At 32.3% G+C, this 18,711-nt stretch overlaps 7 protein-coding genes and 1 non-coding gene across 8 annotated transcripts; 4 read left to right on the forward strand and 4 right to left on the reverse strand.

Annotated features, from left to right (window-relative positions):
• Nucleotides 1-44: 44 nt before the first annotated feature.
• DFA_09231 (uncharacterized protein) lies at nt 45-3,621 on the forward strand (the record flags this gene model as incomplete). The annotated part of the gene is made up of 5 exons (XM_004354534.1): nt 45-314; nt 399-612; nt 687-1,662; nt 1,730-2,084; nt 2,176-3,621. The coding sequence occupies 5 exons, from the start codon at nt 45-47 to the stop codon at nt 3,619-3,621; spliced, it is 3,261 nt and encodes a 1,086-aa protein (XP_004354586.1).
• A 427-nt stretch (nt 3,622-4,048) lies between these two features.
• On the reverse strand, nt 4,049-4,119 carry DFA_09232. The gene has a single exon. It is a non-coding gene; the product is annotated as a tRNA-Gly (tRNA).
• Nucleotides 4,120-4,561: 442 nt separating this feature from the next.
• Nucleotides 4,562-5,872, forward strand: DFA_09233 (uncharacterized protein; the record flags this gene model as incomplete). The annotated part of the gene is made up of 3 exons (XM_004354535.1): nt 4,562-4,564; nt 4,825-4,920; nt 5,360-5,872. 3 exons carry the CDS (start codon nt 4,562-4,564, stop codon nt 5,870-5,872), a joined length of 612 nt encoding a protein of 203 aa, XP_004354587.1.
• A 254-nt stretch (nt 5,873-6,126) lies between these two features.
• ncbp1 (initiation factor eIF-4 gamma middle domain-containing protein) lies at nt 6,127-8,110 on the reverse strand (the record flags this gene model as incomplete). The annotated part of the gene is made up of 6 exons (XM_004354536.1): nt 6,127-6,582; nt 6,668-6,868; nt 6,938-7,210; nt 7,278-7,480; nt 7,563-7,669; nt 7,782-8,110. The coding sequence occupies 6 exons, from the start codon at nt 8,108-8,110 to the stop codon at nt 6,127-6,129; spliced, it is 1,569 nt and encodes a 522-aa protein (XP_004354588.1).
• A 1,149-nt stretch (nt 8,111-9,259) lies between these two features.
• DFA_09235 (uncharacterized protein) lies at nt 9,260-10,878 on the forward strand (the record flags this gene model as incomplete). Its single annotated transcript, XM_004354537.1, has 2 exons — nt 9,260-10,375; nt 10,453-10,878. 2 exons carry the CDS (start codon nt 9,260-9,262, stop codon nt 10,876-10,878), a joined length of 1,542 nt encoding a protein of 513 aa, XP_004354589.1.
• A 117-nt stretch (nt 10,879-10,995) lies between these two features.
• Nucleotides 10,996-14,313, reverse strand: DFA_09236 (putative dymeclin; the record flags this gene model as incomplete). Its single annotated transcript, XM_004354538.1, has 7 exons — nt 10,996-11,899; nt 11,976-12,220; nt 12,302-12,609; nt 12,697-12,870; nt 12,944-13,290; nt 13,368-13,863; nt 13,965-14,313. The coding sequence occupies 7 exons, from the start codon at nt 14,311-14,313 to the stop codon at nt 10,996-10,998; spliced, it is 2,823 nt and encodes a 940-aa protein (XP_004354590.1).
• A 337-nt stretch (nt 14,314-14,650) lies between these two features.
• On the forward strand, nt 14,651-17,188 carry DFA_09237 (uncharacterized protein; the record flags this gene model as incomplete). The annotated part of the gene is made up of 5 exons (XM_004354539.1): nt 14,651-14,673; nt 15,060-15,203; nt 15,279-15,531; nt 15,618-15,760; nt 15,841-17,188. 5 exons carry the CDS (start codon nt 14,651-14,653, stop codon nt 17,186-17,188), a joined length of 1,911 nt encoding a protein of 636 aa, XP_004354591.1.
• A 177-nt stretch (nt 17,189-17,365) lies between these two features.
• Nucleotides 17,366-18,633, reverse strand: DFA_09238 (uncharacterized protein; the record flags this gene model as incomplete). The annotated part of the gene is made up of 3 exons (XM_004354540.1): nt 17,366-18,084; nt 18,169-18,273; nt 18,612-18,633. The coding sequence occupies 3 exons, from the start codon at nt 18,631-18,633 to the stop codon at nt 17,366-17,368; spliced, it is 846 nt and encodes a 281-aa protein (XP_004354592.1).
• Between the last annotated feature and the right edge of the window lie 78 nt (nt 18,634-18,711).

An 18,711-nucleotide genomic window follows, 5' to 3' on the forward strand; every position in this document is an offset into this window, starting at 1 on the left:
AAATGATCATCAAATAGTTTAGTTTAGTTTTGTTTGTTTAAACTATGGAGCAGCCAACTGATGAATGGATTCAACAAATCATTCATTTATCAAAAAAGATTAAAGAATTTGATGATCTAATCAGTAAAGACAATAATCGCAACTATTCTAATAGAGATAGCAAATCAAAAGAATCAAAAAGAATAGCAGTAGCATTAAACAGCAGCGAATGTATTGGTAATATATTGTTTTATGACAAGAAACAAGATGCAATCTATACCAATCAAGTGGTATCATGGTTATTATATCTACTTGCTCATAATGATAATCTCATTGTATGTATTACATATTTGATACTCTTATTTTGAAATATAAATATATATATATATCTAACCAAGCAATTCTATTCTATTTAAAAGATTAAACAAGTATCAATAAATGTATTGAATGCAATGATGACACCTTTTTGTATAGAGTATCGAGCTCTTTTATTTACAAACAAGACTATCAAATTATTGATAATAGAACTAATCAATCTATTAAAATTACAACATTATTCTGAATCAATCAATGAAAAGATTAGACAATCAATCATTTCACTTGCTTTATTCATTAATAATAATAATAATGATCGTAAGTTAAACAACAAAAAAAAAAAAGAAAAAGAAGTGTAGAATAAGTACTTACCTTTTATTTTATTCTATTAGGATCATTATGGAATGAATTATTATCAATAATATTTATTAATAGTAAAGAAAAAGGAAATGGAGATTTATTTAGAGAGGAAATGTTTTATTTGATTGGAGAGATTAGTTGTCACTTTGAATCAACTGTGGTCGAGAATATACATTCATTTAAAATGTTGTTAGAGGATGGACTGCAAGATACAAATGGTCGAGTTGCAGTGGCTACACTCAAAGCAACGGTGGATATTCTTTGTACCGATGCAATGACCCAAAACCCACAACCTTTACTCTCACTTTTACCATTTGTCATTCCAGTGATTGAAACATCACTCAATGTCAATGAACAGATAACAGAGTACTGTATCCTCACATTTCAACATTTTCTAGAGTTTCAAGATTTCCTCTTTGCTCAACATACCAAACAACTCATCGATACACTATTGCAAGTCGTTGCACATCCCGCCACCAACAATAATATCATTCTAAAACGAGCAGCATTTGATTTTCTATTTTCAACTGCTTCAGTCTATGAAAATGTTTGGAATAGAAAAGATAGTACTAGTCTTGTGACTCACGTCTATGAATGGTTATTTTCAAGTGTTCAAGATATTGATATTAAAGATTGGACATTAAATAACAAATTAATTGATAATGATTTAAATCATGATCAAGATGAAATTGAAATGGAAAGAGAAAAAAAAGAAGAAGAAGAAGAAATAGAAAAAGACGAAGAAGAAGAAATATCTATGGATGATGATGAAGAAAGAATACCAAGAGTAAAATTTAGAAAAACAATTACAAAAGATGTTTTATCATGTTTTAAAGATATAGCAAGAGTTATGGATGATAAATTAATACCAATTGCATTACAACAAACAAAAACATATTTAAAATCCCAAGATTGGAAAAAAAGATATATTGCTTTACAATTTTTTGGAATCATTAGTTTACCATTTAATGAATTTATAAAAGAAAAGGATTTTAAAGATTTATTATTGTATGTAAAAAACTAAATTAAAAGATTAATCTATTTAATTACTTAATTTTTTTTATTTTTTATTTAGGATAATATTAGAAATGGTAAATGATGAAAATCCTAGAGTAAGATGGGCATTTTTTAATTGTCTTGGTGAATTGGTAAAATCATTTGAAACTATACTAGCAAAACAATCTGCCAATGTATTTATTAGTGTAAAGAAAGCAATTCAAGATCCAAATGAACGTGTACAAGCTTCATGTTGTAGTTTTATTCAATCAGCTTTGGTATCTGAAATGATTAGAAAAAGTGACATAACTCTTTTATCAACTATAATAGATATCCTTCAACTACTTTTACAATCATCACGTATCTATGTAATAGAAAATGCTTTATCAACAATATCAAGTCTAGTAAAAACATTTGAAAATGATCTTATTCCTGTATGTTAACAAAAAGAGAAAAGAGAAAAGCGAAAAATATTAAAATGTTTATTTATTTATTTATTTATTAATTTTCTTTTTCTTTTTTTAGTATTATCCAAAAATTATAAAAATAATAATTGAATTACAAAAAAAATATGAAATTAATATAGAAACTAGATTAATTCATAGTAGAGCAATTAGATTATTTGGTTTGTTTGGAGAATTGATAGATATTGAAAAAAAAATATATGAAAAGGATTTTTATACATTGGTTCAATATATTCAACAATTAAAAGGTGATTCGTTTGATTTGGTCATGTACGAGTTTATATTTGTTTGTAAAGGTGCTGCAGAAATACTTGGAAAGGATTTTGTTGTTCATTTACCAATTGCCACCAAATATATCTTTCAAGTTTTGGATCGGCTTATTAAAGTTGGTGTTGTAGAGGACCGACGAAAAATAGTAATGACATTGGAAACGTTGGGTTCTATTTTGGTTGCACTAGAATTGGATCCATTGGCATTGGAACCATACAAGAATCAATTGACAAGTTGGGTATTGCAACTTTGCAAATTACCTTTCAAAAAAGAGATTCGTCGTGCTGCCATCAAGATTGTACCACTCTTTTGCCCTATTGAACACACTGTAAAGATGTTTTTCATCTTGTTTGATGTGCTTGTTGGGTCTTTTCTAAATGATAAAGAGATGGTTGGTGAAAAGCTATCTGCGACGATCGAGCTTATCGAGTATGCTGGTGATAGCTTTTTATCATTACAACAAATAAGAACATGTCTTGATGATATTTTGGTTGTCAAAAACTTTATCACTGCCAACTATCAAATACATGATAAAGACTCATTGTTTAATGCCTATTCTGCTATCACATTACTCTTTTCCTTGCACAGGGATCAATGTGTCAGTAGTATTATCGGCGATCAAATCCAATCGTCATTTATTGAATATGACACTAGCACCATTATAGATGTCAAGGCACTTGCATTGGGATTTATAGTCGAGTTGTGTGCCTTATCCGATGAAGCAACGCTATTGCCATGGCTACCCAAACTAGTTCCAGCCATGACCTCTCAACTTTTGTCAAAGAATGCGTCCATGCGACAAAATGCTGCTCATGGTCTTGGTGTCTTTGCCCAAATGACCCGACATCACATGGCTCCCTACGCACTAAACATCCTCCAACTCTACAAGACTCTCATCGCCGAGCCAAAGTCTAGACGCAAGGAAAACATCGATGCCACAACAAGTGCCATCTCTAGCATTGGAAAGTTTATTCGTCATGTACCACAACTCTCAACTCATGTCGAAACAATCTTTTCCGTTTGGATTGGACTTGCAGAAACAGTTGAAACTGAGGATAAATCACTTTTAGTTTTAGACGACATCTTGTCTATTGTTCAGATTTATCCTAATCAATGTCTTGGCAATGATCAAAACTGTAAACAACTCTACAATGTCATTGACCAATTCTCAAACTTTTCAAATGATCACCAATCCATCACCGATAAGATTTTGGAATTTATAAAGTTTAGAAAATAAATAATTAATTTAAATTAAAAAAAAAAGGATAGGTCATGTCCTTGATTTCTTTTTAAAATCAAAAATGAACATAATGTTGTGATAATCTTTTCTTTTAATAAAGGCCAATATTTTTTGTTTTGATGGTTTTCTCTGTCAGGATTTGATGAAATTTGATGAAACCGAGCTCAATCGATAGGTAATGAAGAGGAGAACACGAATTAAGCACAGGGCTTGCCGAAAAAAATAGTATTTTTTTTTTTTTTTACTACTAAGGTGGGTATCCAGGATCACCACTAGAAACGAATAATAAGTTTCTGTGCTCTTGCTTCTAGGTTGAGTGGTTTTGTTTATATAAATATTTAATGATGTATGTTTGAACAGATACAAGAAAAAAACAACTGAGGTCAAAAAAGTCGCGCTGCGAAAGTAAATAGGAAAAAAAGAGTGCACCAACCGAGAATCGAACTCGGATCGAATCCGTGGCAGGGATCCATTCTACCATTGAACCATTGGTGCTTACTTTTTAGATGTGCTGCATTGGGATTTGTGCCGCTTTATACTCGTGCCGATTTTTTCTTAATCTCTACCTCTCCAATTGGTCACAAGCTTGGCTCTGTTGGGCAGTTGGATGTAGCCAATTGGCACATAACCGCTCATCAGAGTCAAGCCTGCAGCTCCAATACGCCATCTATTAACCACCTCTTCCAATAGGTGCAAGTATTTCAACCTCTTCCAAAGTAAACGACTACACATGTCATCATCACTCGCAGCGTCCACACACTTGTAGTAGTTGAAGTGATCGATTGGTTTCTATTTAGCCCCAATCAAGAGTACTCTAAATGGCAATGACAACCAAAAGGACCATGCGCAAGGAAAGGTCAATCGTAACCATCGAGCAAGACAATAGATCCAGAGCAAAAAAGACCCGTCCCTGAGAGGCTCTTACAAGAGTACAAGAATGGTAAGGTGGTCCTGCTACAGCAATTCAAGGTCGGCTACTTCTTGGCGCCATGCAGCAAGAGCGGGAGAAACTTATGCATCCCCACGACATTAGCAACGAGGTCATTCCCCCGACCATTTAACCAAATGAAAGAGGAAGAGTCCCCTTGAAGCAAGTGTACATCCAACGCAAATGGATGTACTGACCCGTCGCAACCAATTCCATTGGTCAAGACATTCTTAAATGGAAGATTGATGCCCTACCAAAGGGTATTTTTTGAGAGTAAAGAGACATCTATACCAGCTGCAACATATTCCCCGAGATCGATTGGGGATCCAACCTCCTCAATCAAATGGACTACGACGCTGCAGTCTTATGTATATTAGTAGCATGGGAGAGAATGTTAGATATGTGTAATGCATGACATCTTGTCCTTCAAAACAATAACGATGAGAAGAACCAGAAGCAATAACTTATTGAATTCAATCACCATTATCATCATCAACATCACAAGTTTGTAAATACATACGAGTTGGATATCAAACTTTGTACTGCCATCTCTAATTTCTTTACATATAATATTATTATATACTAATATAAACAAAGTAAAAAAACAACAACAAAAATAATCAACACACAAACAAAATGGGCATACCACTTTATGGAAAAAAAAAAAAAACAAAATACAATTTAAAAGTTGATTCTTTTTAATTTTTTTTTTTATTTATTTATTTATTTATTTATTTATTTTTTATTTAATTTTTATTGAGTATATTCATTAACGATAGACAATAAAGCAGGTTGTTGTTCGAGAAGAGATTTGACTTGACTAAAGTATCTTCTAGAGATTGCCTTCATGTGACCGGACAAGATTTGCTTGTCCAGTTCATTGTTGGCAGTGTGATTTTTGAGCATGGCCGAGAGTCCACGGAATATGGCGGCAAAGAGGGCCTGTTGAGCCTGTTGGTTGGCCTCGAGCTTGAGCTGCTTTTCCTCGAGGACAGTCTCGTTGATAAACTTGCTTTCCTTGGACTCGTTGTAGTCGGCGGTAAGGGCATCAATGATAATGTTGGTCTTTTCAATCGAGTTTATGATAATCTCCCAGATATAGTGGGCGGTCACGTCACGCGATGGATCGCTCACCAAGAACCAGTTGATGGGGTCGACTGGCTGGAGGATCTTGAGCGAGATAAACTTGTCAATGGCAATGACAATGTGTTGGTGAGAGGTTTGCCAAAAGCTGACAATCGACTCGAGACACTTTTGACGGTCTTCGGCAGTATGCAAGATCGACTTGAACAATGTAACATAACGTTCAATAGCATGTGACAAGTGAGAGAATGATGTCGAACCAATCTGAAGAATACACTTGGTCACCAATTCTACCACATCAACCGACTCGCCAGTTGGAATCAATGATACTTGATTAATTATACTATCAACTGGTTCTTTAGTCTTGAATGATAATAATAATTTATGTGATTGTGTTATCATTTCCTTATTTTCTTCTTCTAAAAAAAAGAGGAGAAAAAAAAAAAGTATTAGAGTTTGAGTTGATTTTGTTTTTTTTGTTTTGTTTTTTGTTATATATTTTTACCATTTGATTTTAAAAATTTGAAATTTGGTTGAGGTAATTGAGGTAAATAAGGATGATATTCAACTGGAAGTGATTGTTTCATCTTGTCCAAATAACTTAATCTAGTGATAGATTCCAAGAGATGAATGATGAATTTCTTTTGGAGGTGAAGAAGATTGTCAGTGGTTGGGTCACCCGATGGTTGAGAAGTGAGACAGGTTGCCCAATCACCCCACACCCATTTATATTCAAAGTTGGAGAGATGGTGAGCAAACATGGTTGCAAAACGCTCGACAACTTCAGTGTCCAAATGATCGATATTTTCAAACAATGTCGTAATGGCATAGGCAAACACTGGAATAATGGTTTGATGTTGTTCTTTAAATAAATCAACCAACATTACTGAATAATAAATTAATTTAAAATCTGATCCTGGTAATTTAAATGCTTCTGATAATAATGTCTAAAAATAAAAGAAAAAAGAAAAGAAAATTAATATATATATATATTTTATATTTATATATTTTTGTTTTACTTTTACTACATACTTCAACAACAATAGCATCAATTTCAGTTGTTACTGGTAAAGAATAGATGAATTTTGCAGCCTCCTTGTGAGCTCCATTGAAATAATATAAAATATCAACAATATATTCTTCAATGATATATCTATCAATTGGTTTAATTGCATCTTGACTATCATCAAATATTCTAAAAAGTGGTCTTGTAAATGTTGGATAATTAAATTTCTACAAATAAATAAATAAAATATATTAGTAACCTAATCCTTTTTCTTTCTTTTTCTTTTTCTTTTTTACCTCATCATTTAAAGGTAAAACAATTGATGCAAGTGGATGTTGTTGAGAATCTACAAAATCAAATGATTTGTGAATTTGAATGATTGATTCACAATTCCATGAATCCTCTTTTTGCAATTTGACTTGTTTGGACAATGATTCCAAGAGATCATCATTTTCTGCAAAAGTTTGAAAGAATTTCTTTTCTGCATGACTTCTACCTCCAAGATAGGTTTCCAAATCTTCAAATAATTTACTTAATTGTTCAACTTCATTTGATAATGATGATCCAACCTAAAAATTAAAATAAAATAAATATTAATGATCAATCTTTTACTTTTTTCTTTTTCTTTTTTCATACCCAAGGTAAAGTAGTTAAAACAAGATGAACATAGAAATCGGCTCTAGTTTGAGTATACTCTTGTGACAATGGTGATAAAAGAATATCAAATACTTCAAACATGGTACTAGTTGAAACAACATGAGTATTGACCAAACATCCAATACATCTAATCAACAATTTAGCTTGTTTAAACTTTTGTTTCTTTAAATTTTCATTAATATCTAAAAAAAAAATTAAATAAATTGATATAAATAGAATGAAACTAAATGTCGACATTTAGATATATATATAACTGTACTGTACCATGAATAATAGTTTCACAAATCTCTTTACCAAAGTCTGGATTCTTTTGATTCATCTTTCCAATAATAGTTGCATAGATTGGTGTTTTGTATGGTAATTGTGATATGCTAAAAGTTATCATCATATGATTTGTACGTAATAGAGTAATAGTTATGTTTGTGTTAGTCTATTTGTATTTCTATCATCTATCATCTATCATCTATCTTCTTTTCTTCTTACCATTTAAGCAAGATAGTAACAATAGTTGAACGATTGTTTTCAAGATCGGGTAAGAGTACACCGACTAAACCTTCTATATTTGACTCGAGTGTAGCGGTAGTAGTCACCTTGTCACCGATACGTACCATCAAAGAAGTCAACTTGTTCTTTGCTTCCTCTTCTGGTGATATCGGTTTATCCAATGGTGATCTGTGACCACCTCCACCTCCACCCATGTTACCACCGCCCATGCTATTATTGCCTCCTCCTGAGCCTCTTCTATTACCTCCACCACCACCTCCACCTCTTCTATTGTATGTATTGTTTGGTGATCCTAGATGAAATGACATTGTTTCTCTTTCTTTCTCTTTAGAAGTTATATCTATCTATATACAACAACAATCAAACTAAAGATTGACAATCTTTTCATCAAAGCATGCTGAAAAAAAGCGATCATCAGACTTGTCCTCAAATTTTAGTCGTTATTAGCACTAATTTATGTTTCACCCACAAAGAGTGAAGATCAACATAAATATTATATATATCTATATATATATATATATATACCTTATCTGTTAGATATAATATAATATAATATAATATAATAATATTTTTGATACAGTACCATATGGTTTTCAAGATCAAAAGCAAAGTTACAGACATTCATACATAGACATAAACATCAATCAACCAGATGGTCATGAAAGCAACAAAGATAACTCACATAAGACATGATATAGTTGGTATCGAGATGAGCATATGATCGGCACTGGCACTTCACATTTACGTAGATGTGTAATGGCTTTATGAGCAAACATTAAAATTGTTTTCTTTTTCTTTTTTTTTTCAATTTTTTTTTGAATTATTTTTTGTGAGAGCCAAAGACACAAAAAGAACGAATGAAACGAAAGATATTCATTATCTAAAAACGACAATTTGTAAGTTATACATTATTATTTATACAAAGGAGGAGAAAAAAAAAGAGTAAAGGATGTTATAATAATCTCGAGTGATGATAACAAGATCCGTGTTTATGAATTTTTTCGTTGATTAAACAATGGACATCGTTTCAAATAGTCCAGTCTGACATTTTATTATATCATCCTTTACTCCTTAAATTCTCTCTCATCATCCATCTCCTCATTTCTTAATACTAATCATCAACTCTTCTTCTTTAAATAGATTACTATACTTTTTACTTGATTGAACAACTACTTGCCATACATATTTCTTGAAACTTGATACATACACATATAAAACAAACAAATAAATAAAAATGATGATTCTACTACCACTACCCAAACAAACCTTTATTGGTTTTAAAAATATATATAATTTTTATTTATTTGTTATTCTTTTCATACCTTTGTTTTTAGAAGAAATATAAAAAAATGAAACCAAACCAACCAACCATAACTATCTAGATGAAGATTAAAAAATCTTATTTTAGTTTGAAAGAAGAGAGAGAGATAAGAACAAAGAGATAAATATCAATCATCATGACAATAGAGAATCAAGCATTCTTTTCAGTATTTAGAAATATAGTATTAAAGAATGAGATATTTGGATTAGTGTCTGCTATATCAAAGACTGAAGGTAGAAAGGCATTTAGTTATCAATTGGCAACGGTTACATTTATGTGTGACAATGAACACTATGGATTGTTGAGAGACAAGTTGTTACTCGATCCCAAACGTCAAGAATACTTGCCGCTCGTGTATACCGATGCTAATCTCAAGTTGATCGCATCCAATGTAGAGGATCTAGAAGTATTCAAGATCGTGTTTGAACAAGAGACCGAGCAGTTTGTAACACACGGTGCACTATGTATCGACTTTGCCGCGGCCAACAAGAATATCGAGGTACTCAAATACGTCGATACTCATCCACTCAAGTTGGCTGCCACCACCGAGGCCATGGACAAGGCCGCACGTGCCGGTTTGGTTGCCAACCTCGAGTACTTGCAGAATAACCGTACTGAAGGTGCAACATGCCGTGCTCTAGAGTATGCTGCAGACAAGGGTAATCGCGAGGTGATCGAATGGCTGTTTGAGCATCGTACTGCAAAAGACGGACTTGGATGTGCTGTGGATGGTGCTGCACGAAGTGGACACTTTGACATTGTAAAGTTGCTCACTGAAAGGGACCCGGTCAACGGTGCAAGTGCACGTGCAATCGATCACGCTGCACAGGGTCATATGGAGATTGTCGAGTACCTTTTAACCAACCGATCAGAGTTTTGTACCAAGGATGCCATAACCAATGCCGCGCAATCGGGTCGTCTCGATCTCGTCAAGTTACTGCACAAACACAATGCACCTGCAACACGTGACGCAATGGACAGTGCCGCGCGACTAGGTCTCATCGATATTGTCAAGTTTTTGCACGAGAATCGTGTTGAAGGATGCTCAGACTCTTCTATTGGTTTTGCATGTATGAGCAAGCATGCCGAGGTTGCCAAATACCTCATCGAGAATGACTATCCTGGTACTGTACATGCCATGAACAATGCCGCCTTTGTTGGTGACTTGGAAATTGTCAAACTATTACATAAAAAGGATTATAAATGTAATCAATTTGCTATGGATTTAGCAGCTCAAAATGGTCATTTAGATGTAAGCTTAAAGAAAAAAGAAAAGAAAAGAAAAGAATAGAATAGATTACTTATTTATTTATTTTTATTTATATTTAGATTGTTGAATTTTTACATATAAATAGAACAGAGGGATGTACAAAGAGAGCAATGGATCTGGCAGCATTAAAAGGGTTCTTGGGAGTTGTTCAATTCCTTCATTTTAATAGGGCTGAAGGATGCAGTGTTGATGCTATGGATATGGCAGCTCATTGTGGTCATTTTGAGGTGATTCAATTCCTTCATGCAAATAGAACAGAGGGATGCACAGCATTGGCTTTATCAAGTGCAGTATTACATGGAAGACGTACAATTGTTGAATTTTTAGTAGAGAATAGAGCAGAGTTGACAGTACCACGAAATACCTTACCAAACGAAGAAAAGTATCCAAACATTCATTCTTATTTAAATGCAAAAAGAGAACAATCAAAATCAGTAAAAGGAACAACTCAAAAAGCTCGAAGAAATTCTGTTGAATTTGCTTAAAACAAAGAAAAGAAATCAAATCAAAATGTTGTTGTAATAAAATAAAAAAAAGAAAATAAATTATATGTGATTTATATAAATTATCTATTTATTATTTATCATTTATCCCTTGTCTATTTAGGTGATTGAAACTCTTTGAAAAGATTTTTGAATTGATTCTTCTGATGTATCATTATCATTTAAACCTTCAATTATAATTGATGGTTCATTTTCCTCTTCTTCATTTATCCTACTATTATTATTATCATCTTGAATATTGTTCATATTATTTAAAGGTGATTTAATTGGTGATAAAAGATTTATACTATTATTATTCAAGTCATTTGATTTAATTGGTGATAAAATATTACTACTATTATTACTATTATTATTATTTTGTTGTTGTAAATTAAATTGTTGTTGTTGATGATCAACACTTTCACTATTATTATTTGATGATTGAAATAATAATTTGTTTGCTCTTTTATCCCAAGTTTCACCAGAGAATTTATAAACTATTGACCATATATAAGGAGTGATTGATTCAAAACTAGTTGGTTCTTCTTCATATTTAAATCTAAGAGATGATTCTTGATCGCTAGATGGGGCTGAAATCGATTTACTCTTGATTTCTATAAATGTTAGGATCTTTTCCGCCGTCCATTCCTGGGTGTTGGGAGAGTTTAGATCATTTGAAAAGAATGCCAAAATATTTAAAATGTTTGTTGTAATCTCTGAAAGGGTTTCGTCATTTGTCAAACCAGGTAAATAGTCGTGTTGGTGTAATAGTGAATAGATTAATTGTGGATTCTGACTCGGTCGATAGGTCAAGGTATTATTAATGATTTGTAATATAATATAAATAAAATCTGTATGCGTTTGTAATTCATCAGATACTGGTTGATCTGGTGAATGATAAATTCCATCCAATATACTAATATCACTCATACTAATATTTGATATCATACTAGTATTGTTTGGATTTGATGATTGTTGAAATAATCCATGACTTTCTAATATATTTGGTAATGGCATTTTTTTTCTAGAAACAAAAATAAACAGAAAAGGTAAATATATATTTTGTTTGTTCATTTTATCCTTTCTTTTTGATTTCTTACAATTTCATAAATTTTTTACAAAGTACTTCCAATAATTTAACTAGTCTTGAAGAGACATAGGGATGAATATGAGTGATATTGGAAGAAAGATTGGCTAAAATGGCCAATGAATTGGTATGTAAATTGGGATCACGTAGTTTTGAAAGATTAATCATAATTAATTTAATTAAAACTATCATTATTAATCCTCCAAGTGATACATCAACTAAATGTCTTTCTTTATACCAAAGAATTTGATGTATGATCTAAAAAAAAGAAAAAAAGGAATTATAAATATAAATGTTTTCTTTTTTCTTTTTTCTTTTTTCTTTTTTTTTTATACTTACTAATGAATGAACATTTCCATTAAATAAAGAATCTTGAGTTAAAATTAAAATAATGATTAGAATCATATTAACTTGTTGAGGTTTTTCTTCCAGTGAAGTGTAGAGTACTTGGAGCATTGGTAGTACCAAATTGTCTAGATCTGTTCTCGATTGTACGTATTTATAAAAATAGGAATTGTCTTGTAATAAATAATATAATAGTAAAATATTCTTGTCCGATGATGGTGATTTGATAATATGTTCATATAGTTTTGACATTGATATATATATATTTGATTTTTGTTCTTCTATACTATCTATATCGGAAACTAAATAAAAAATAAATAAAATAGATAAATATAATATTCTTTTTCTTTTTCTTTTTCTTTTTCTATTTCCTTTTTTTTTCTTCTTACAATCTTTATCTCTAATAGTATGAATAATTGATCTAAATGGATTTTCAGGTGGATTATAATATTGTACTAAAACAAGTAATGTCAACAATGATATATCTGATAATGTTGAACCATTTGAAAGATTTGTTGGAAAGAAATAATTATATGCATTCCATGGTATTAATAATAAAAATGCTAAAATAAATAAAAAAGGTATTAGGTAAATTAATTTAAGAGTAAATTATAAATTTGTTTTGTCTATATTTACAAGCAGCATTTCCAATTGAATGTAATAATCCACCATCTGAAATTGGTCTAGGTTTGTTATAAATGACATTATTTAAAAGATTATTGATAAACTTTTTGACAATTGGTAGAGGTAATTGATTATTTTTAACTTGATCCATTACAGTATTTAAAAATAGATTAAATGCTCTTGATGGTAATACCTGTTGTTGACTGTTATGACTGTGATGATGATTATCGACTTCTCCACTACTACAACTTAAATAATCTGGTATATCAATCATTTCAGGTAACGGTGTAAACATTTCAGTTGAAAATAATACCAATAAAAAGTGTAATAATACTACATGTAAATCATATGTATAATCACTAAAGTTGAGTTAAATAAATTAGAATAGATCTATATAGTTATTCATATTATTTGATAGTACTATAAATGTACATACTTTGATTCAATTGAAAGAAAATTAATAATTGCAAATAATAAATCACTTGGTATAGATTGAAATGACAGCGATTGAGAAGAAGAAGAAGTAGAGGTAGGGTGGCTATGACTATGATTATTATCATCATCAACATTATGATCACTTTGAAATTGTTGCTCAATTGATATTCGATCACAATTTTCTATAAAGTATTTTGAAAATGATTGTAATAGGATGGTATAGTTGATAAGGTATTGTCTATGACTAAACAATTGTACTTGAATTGAATGATCCAATGGTAATTGATTTGGATTCTGTTGTTGTTGTTGGGATTGCTTTAAAGGAGAGTTTGGCATAGACGGTGTTGTTGAAGAGGATGGAGTTCCATTTTGTTTTGGATGTACAAGTGATACTTTGCTATCAATCAATGTTTGTATTTGTAGTCCAAAGCTTGTAAGGTTTGATATAAAATGTATTATCAATCTATTAAAGTTTTGTGACTTTATATTATTAATTGCTAAATATTAACAACAAACAAGTTTAATTAGTATGTCATTATATATATACAAATATACAAATATACAAATATATATATATATATCTGTCTTTTCATCATACCCAATTTCTTTGACAACTCTTGTAAAAGGAATGCAAGGTAAGTATGATTAGTATTCTCTGAAAAGTCAAGACTAAACAACAACCTCTCCATAAACTTGTCCAACTCTTGTGGTAACGGTTGCTCAGAGATGAGTAGTTTCAATTCATCGTTCATTCGATTACTAAATGTAAATGGACTTGGTAGAGTTGCATTGTTATTATTATTGTTATTGTTATTATTGGCTGTTAAAGGTGATACCGGTGACGGTGATGATAAAGGTAAATGTGGTATAGATGTTGGTGACTGTTGCTGTTGTTTCTGTTGCTGCTGCTGAGAGTCCGAAGATACTAAAGATGAACCTATTCCCATCTTCTTTCTCTCTATCCTATCTATCCTATCTTCAACAAGATTTAGATCGATTCGATATATGTATGATATATATATAAACAAATGTAATATGTGTGAACAAGTTTGTTTGTTTGTTTGTTTGCTGTTCTATCTGTTCGGCTCTCTCTAAAATCGACAAAAAAGGAAATAAAAATAAATAAAACAAAATTATTCATAATTCATTGTTTTTTTGCTGGTGTCTCTCAGTGAATCATCATTTTTTTGAATAATATTATTGTTACATGTAATAATAATACTATGTATACCATATATGCAAAGAAGATGAAGTAGAAACTAAGTATACTTGACAAGTATTCAAATGTCATCAGGTGATATTTGTTTGTATGTTGTGTGTTCAATATTCAAGGACAGACATCCTCTTCCTCTAATGTAATTCATAGTCAATTATGATTGTTATCTCTATTCCTACCAACTTCTTATTTATTATTATTCCTGTATCGTCTCATCTCGCATGTGGATCGATAATGAGCGAATGACACTCATTCGTTTTGAAAAGAAGATATCTTCTTTTGCTTGGTTGATGCACCGATTCATCGAAAATTTTTAAAGATTAATTGCCTTTTTCAAAAAGTTAATTGTAGGGTTCTTTTGGGCTTCAGCTTCATTAAAATCAAATCAGCTGACGAAATTTAGAATCACATTTATAAATACTTTTTAGATAGATAGATACATATACATTATATATATATATATAGATTATTTTAAAGAAAGAGATATAGAATGTATGATTTTCAGTGTTGGGAATGTTTCGAGTTGTACAACTTACCAGTAACTTTGTTTTGTGGTCATTCATTTTGTAAAGGTTGTTTAGAAAAGGCTTTATTAGTTGAACAGAAATGTCCATTCTGCAGGTATATACAAACACATAGATATACACATAACAATAGATAGATATACTAATCAATCATTTATTTATTTCTGATTAGACAACATTATGATTTACCACTTCCACCAGTTGATTTGGAACTTCACAAAAAAGTATTAAAATTAAAAGGAATTGAAGTAGTTGATGATAATGTTAATAACAATAACAATAATAATAATAATAATAACAATAACAACAACAACAACAATAGCAATAATGTTGATTTTAATAATAATGATATCAAGCCAATGGAAGTTGATATTGTTAAACCTAAACCAGCTCAACAACCATTCAATAGATTTGAATATAATTATGTAAGTTTTGAGAATCAAACATGTTTTATAATTTAATAGATAGATTAAGATACTAATTAATCTATCTATCTATTTATTATTAATAGTTGGCCAATTTACCAATGTTAATTTATTTGGATTTATTCCATTATTTCTCACCAAAAGAGATTGTTCAATTTGCATTGGTATGCAAAAAGTTCAAGACTATTACTGAGGATAATTGGTTATGGAGATATAAATTAAATCAATTGTAAGTTTACCCCTAACCCTAACCCCTAACCTTGACACAATAATAATAATATATTAATGTTATTTATTATTTTGATTTAGTTGCCCATTTAATGATGCAGAGAAATATAATAATAATTACAAGGATTGTTATAAATCATATGTAAAGGTTGGAAATAATATGACAAAGGGAGCAGCTGGAACATTCAAGATGACAGCGTTGCGTGGACACTCTGAATACATTACTTCATTTGATCACGTAAACAATACTTTGGCAACTGGTTCGTTGGACAATACCGTCAAGGTGTGGAATTTGGCAACTAATACGTTGGCATTTAATTGTGAGGGTCACACTGCTCAGGTGAATGCAGTGCACCTTAGCTCGCATACGTGTACTTCGTCGTCTCTCGACTCGACTATTCGTCTTTGGGATCTTGAGAATGGTGATAGTTTGGGTGTGTTGGAACGTGCCAAGACAACCGAGAATGTGCGTTCGTTTGCATACCAACCATACCGATCAAATACTTTGGTCTCTGCAATTGGTTCCAATGTCGATGTGTGGGATGTGACCAACCGTTCAATCACAGCGACTGTTCCCAAGGCTCAGTTGACTGGTGTACCCTACAAAGTATCGTTTACACCCTCTGGCAACCTCCTGATCAACACGAGTGAAAGTTTAGAGTGTTGGGATATGCGTCGTCTCGACCGCGCCATCTACAAGTTGCCATCGGCCCATTCCTTCCAACTCAATGCAACTGGCAATACAATCGTTGCATTATCAACCAACCAACGTTCGATTTGTACCTACAACACTGCAAATGGCACGAGAATCGGTACTCACTCTAATAATCAACTGATTGCTGACCAACCGGTCGGAAATCCACACCCCCTATTCCCACCAGAACCTGAAGTTCGTGTCACCACCAACTTTCGTCCACCACCACCACCCACCCCACCACAACCACCTATCCACGCTCCAACACCAAACGGTCATTTACCATACCCCAACCTACATGTGCCCTATCCAATGCCCGTTCCCCATCCACCCATTGCAATGCCTGTACCCCACCCACCCATCTTTTCGACCGACTCACCCATCACCCATTTCCGAGTCATCGACAATGAAATCTACTATGCCCAACAAAACGACGTACATGCCATCAGTATTGACGGACTCACCAGATTGCGTACCTACAGCAACCACACTGCCCCAGTCAACCAAATCCAAGTCAACGACAAGAAGCTCGTCACATGTTCACAAGACAATACCATCAAGGTTTGGAACAAGGATTCCGGTGAACGTCTCTACTCTCTCCTCGGTGGATCACTTCAACAACGTGAAGGTGACCCTATCCCAGTCGTCGTCGGATGTTCTGATATTAGATTTGATCAATCTCGTGTTATTGGTTCATTTAATAATATCATTAGAGTTTATAATTTCAAAATCTAAGTTGGATTGTAATATATTTGTATTGTAATAGATGTAGATACTTTTCCAAAAAGTGATCCATGTTTATTATTATTATTCGTTACCCCCATATCCTTTTAAAAAGAAATAAATGTTTGTTTGCTTTATAAATTATATATACATAAATCATTCATAATGATTAATTTCCCCAGGTAACTATTACCAAGTACCATCATCATCATGAATAATTGGAACTGTAACACTGTCATAGGTTGAATAGGAAGAGGTTGAGGTTGAGGAGGACCGTGATTTGGAATTGGAATGTAATCGTTTATGAATCTTTCTAGAGACACGAAAGATGAGTAACGGTGGTGAAAAGAAGAGTGTTGCAACTGATAACCAGAATCCAGTACTATAGGTAACATTGGTGGCAGTGTATGATTGCTCGGTTGGAGCTTGTGCAGCGTCGATTGTCACTACCTGTACGGTACTTAACATTTCTCTGACTTTGAAATGGTATAATAGTACGACGGTATAGGACAACAGTGTCACAACCGCCCATACAATGCACATGATGAGTGACCGATTCTTAATCTTTTTGATACACAGTCTTGAAGTAAAGATAAATATAATGACGGGGTTGGCAACAATCGAAGCAATCAGTATCAATGCCAACAACAATCGACTCTGTGAAATGATCGATGGCAATGTGTTTAGATAGAGTTGCATGGCAAGTGAGTAGTACACCAAACAGTATCCACCCGATTGTCCAAGATTGTTATTATCGACCTGAGTATAACTACAACTAGTCACTTGCGAAGCGCTATTAGTCACCACAATCGTCTTGCCTGTCGGATTCACTTGATATGACAACAATGCATATTGATTTGAAAGTGTTATATTTTCATCAATCATCGTCTCCAAGTCTAGCCATGGTACTAGTACAAATTTAATAAATATAAATATTAGTCAATTATAATGTCAAGTACTACTACAATAATAATAAATGTACTATTACATACCATTGCCACTCAAAGACACGTAAAACAATACAGATACTATTGTTAATACAATCAACTCTACGATGGCTACTCTCTTGATTGTCACCATTTTGGCTCTAGTCTCTTCTAATTACAAAGAAAGGTCAGTCACTAAAGTGTCAAATCCTCTATTCTGTCTATATCTACTGAGAGTAAAAGAGAGTGAGCGAGTAATGTAAGAGAGAAAGAGAAAGATCGAAAGAGAGTGAGTGATCGTTACGATGAAGGATCAAAAGACATGTCTCAAAAAGCTTGTTCCGTCGCAGTGCAGTCTTGATTGTTTGGGGATTGATGAGCTGGAACGACCTGAGTTTTATGAATTTTATAATATAAAAACCAAAAGATCAGAGGATGAGAAACGTCCTTGGGTCTCTTTGCAAAAAATAATTATTATCTTATCTTTCTTCTCTTCTTTTTATACATACCTATATATATTATATTATACATTACTCTTGTTGCAGATTGCAATGAAATCGACCACTACTACTACTATACTATAAATCAAATCATATTTAAGAAAGACTT

Source organism: Cavenderia fasciculata (genome assembly GCF_000203815.1).
Source record: "Cavenderia fasciculata unplaced genomic scaffold Scf_EU5ZYIE01DZOHE-5, whole genome shotgun sequence".
In the NCBI taxonomy this organism is placed as follows: Eukaryota; Evosea; class Eumycetozoa; order Acytosteliales; family Cavenderiaceae; genus Cavenderia; species Cavenderia fasciculata.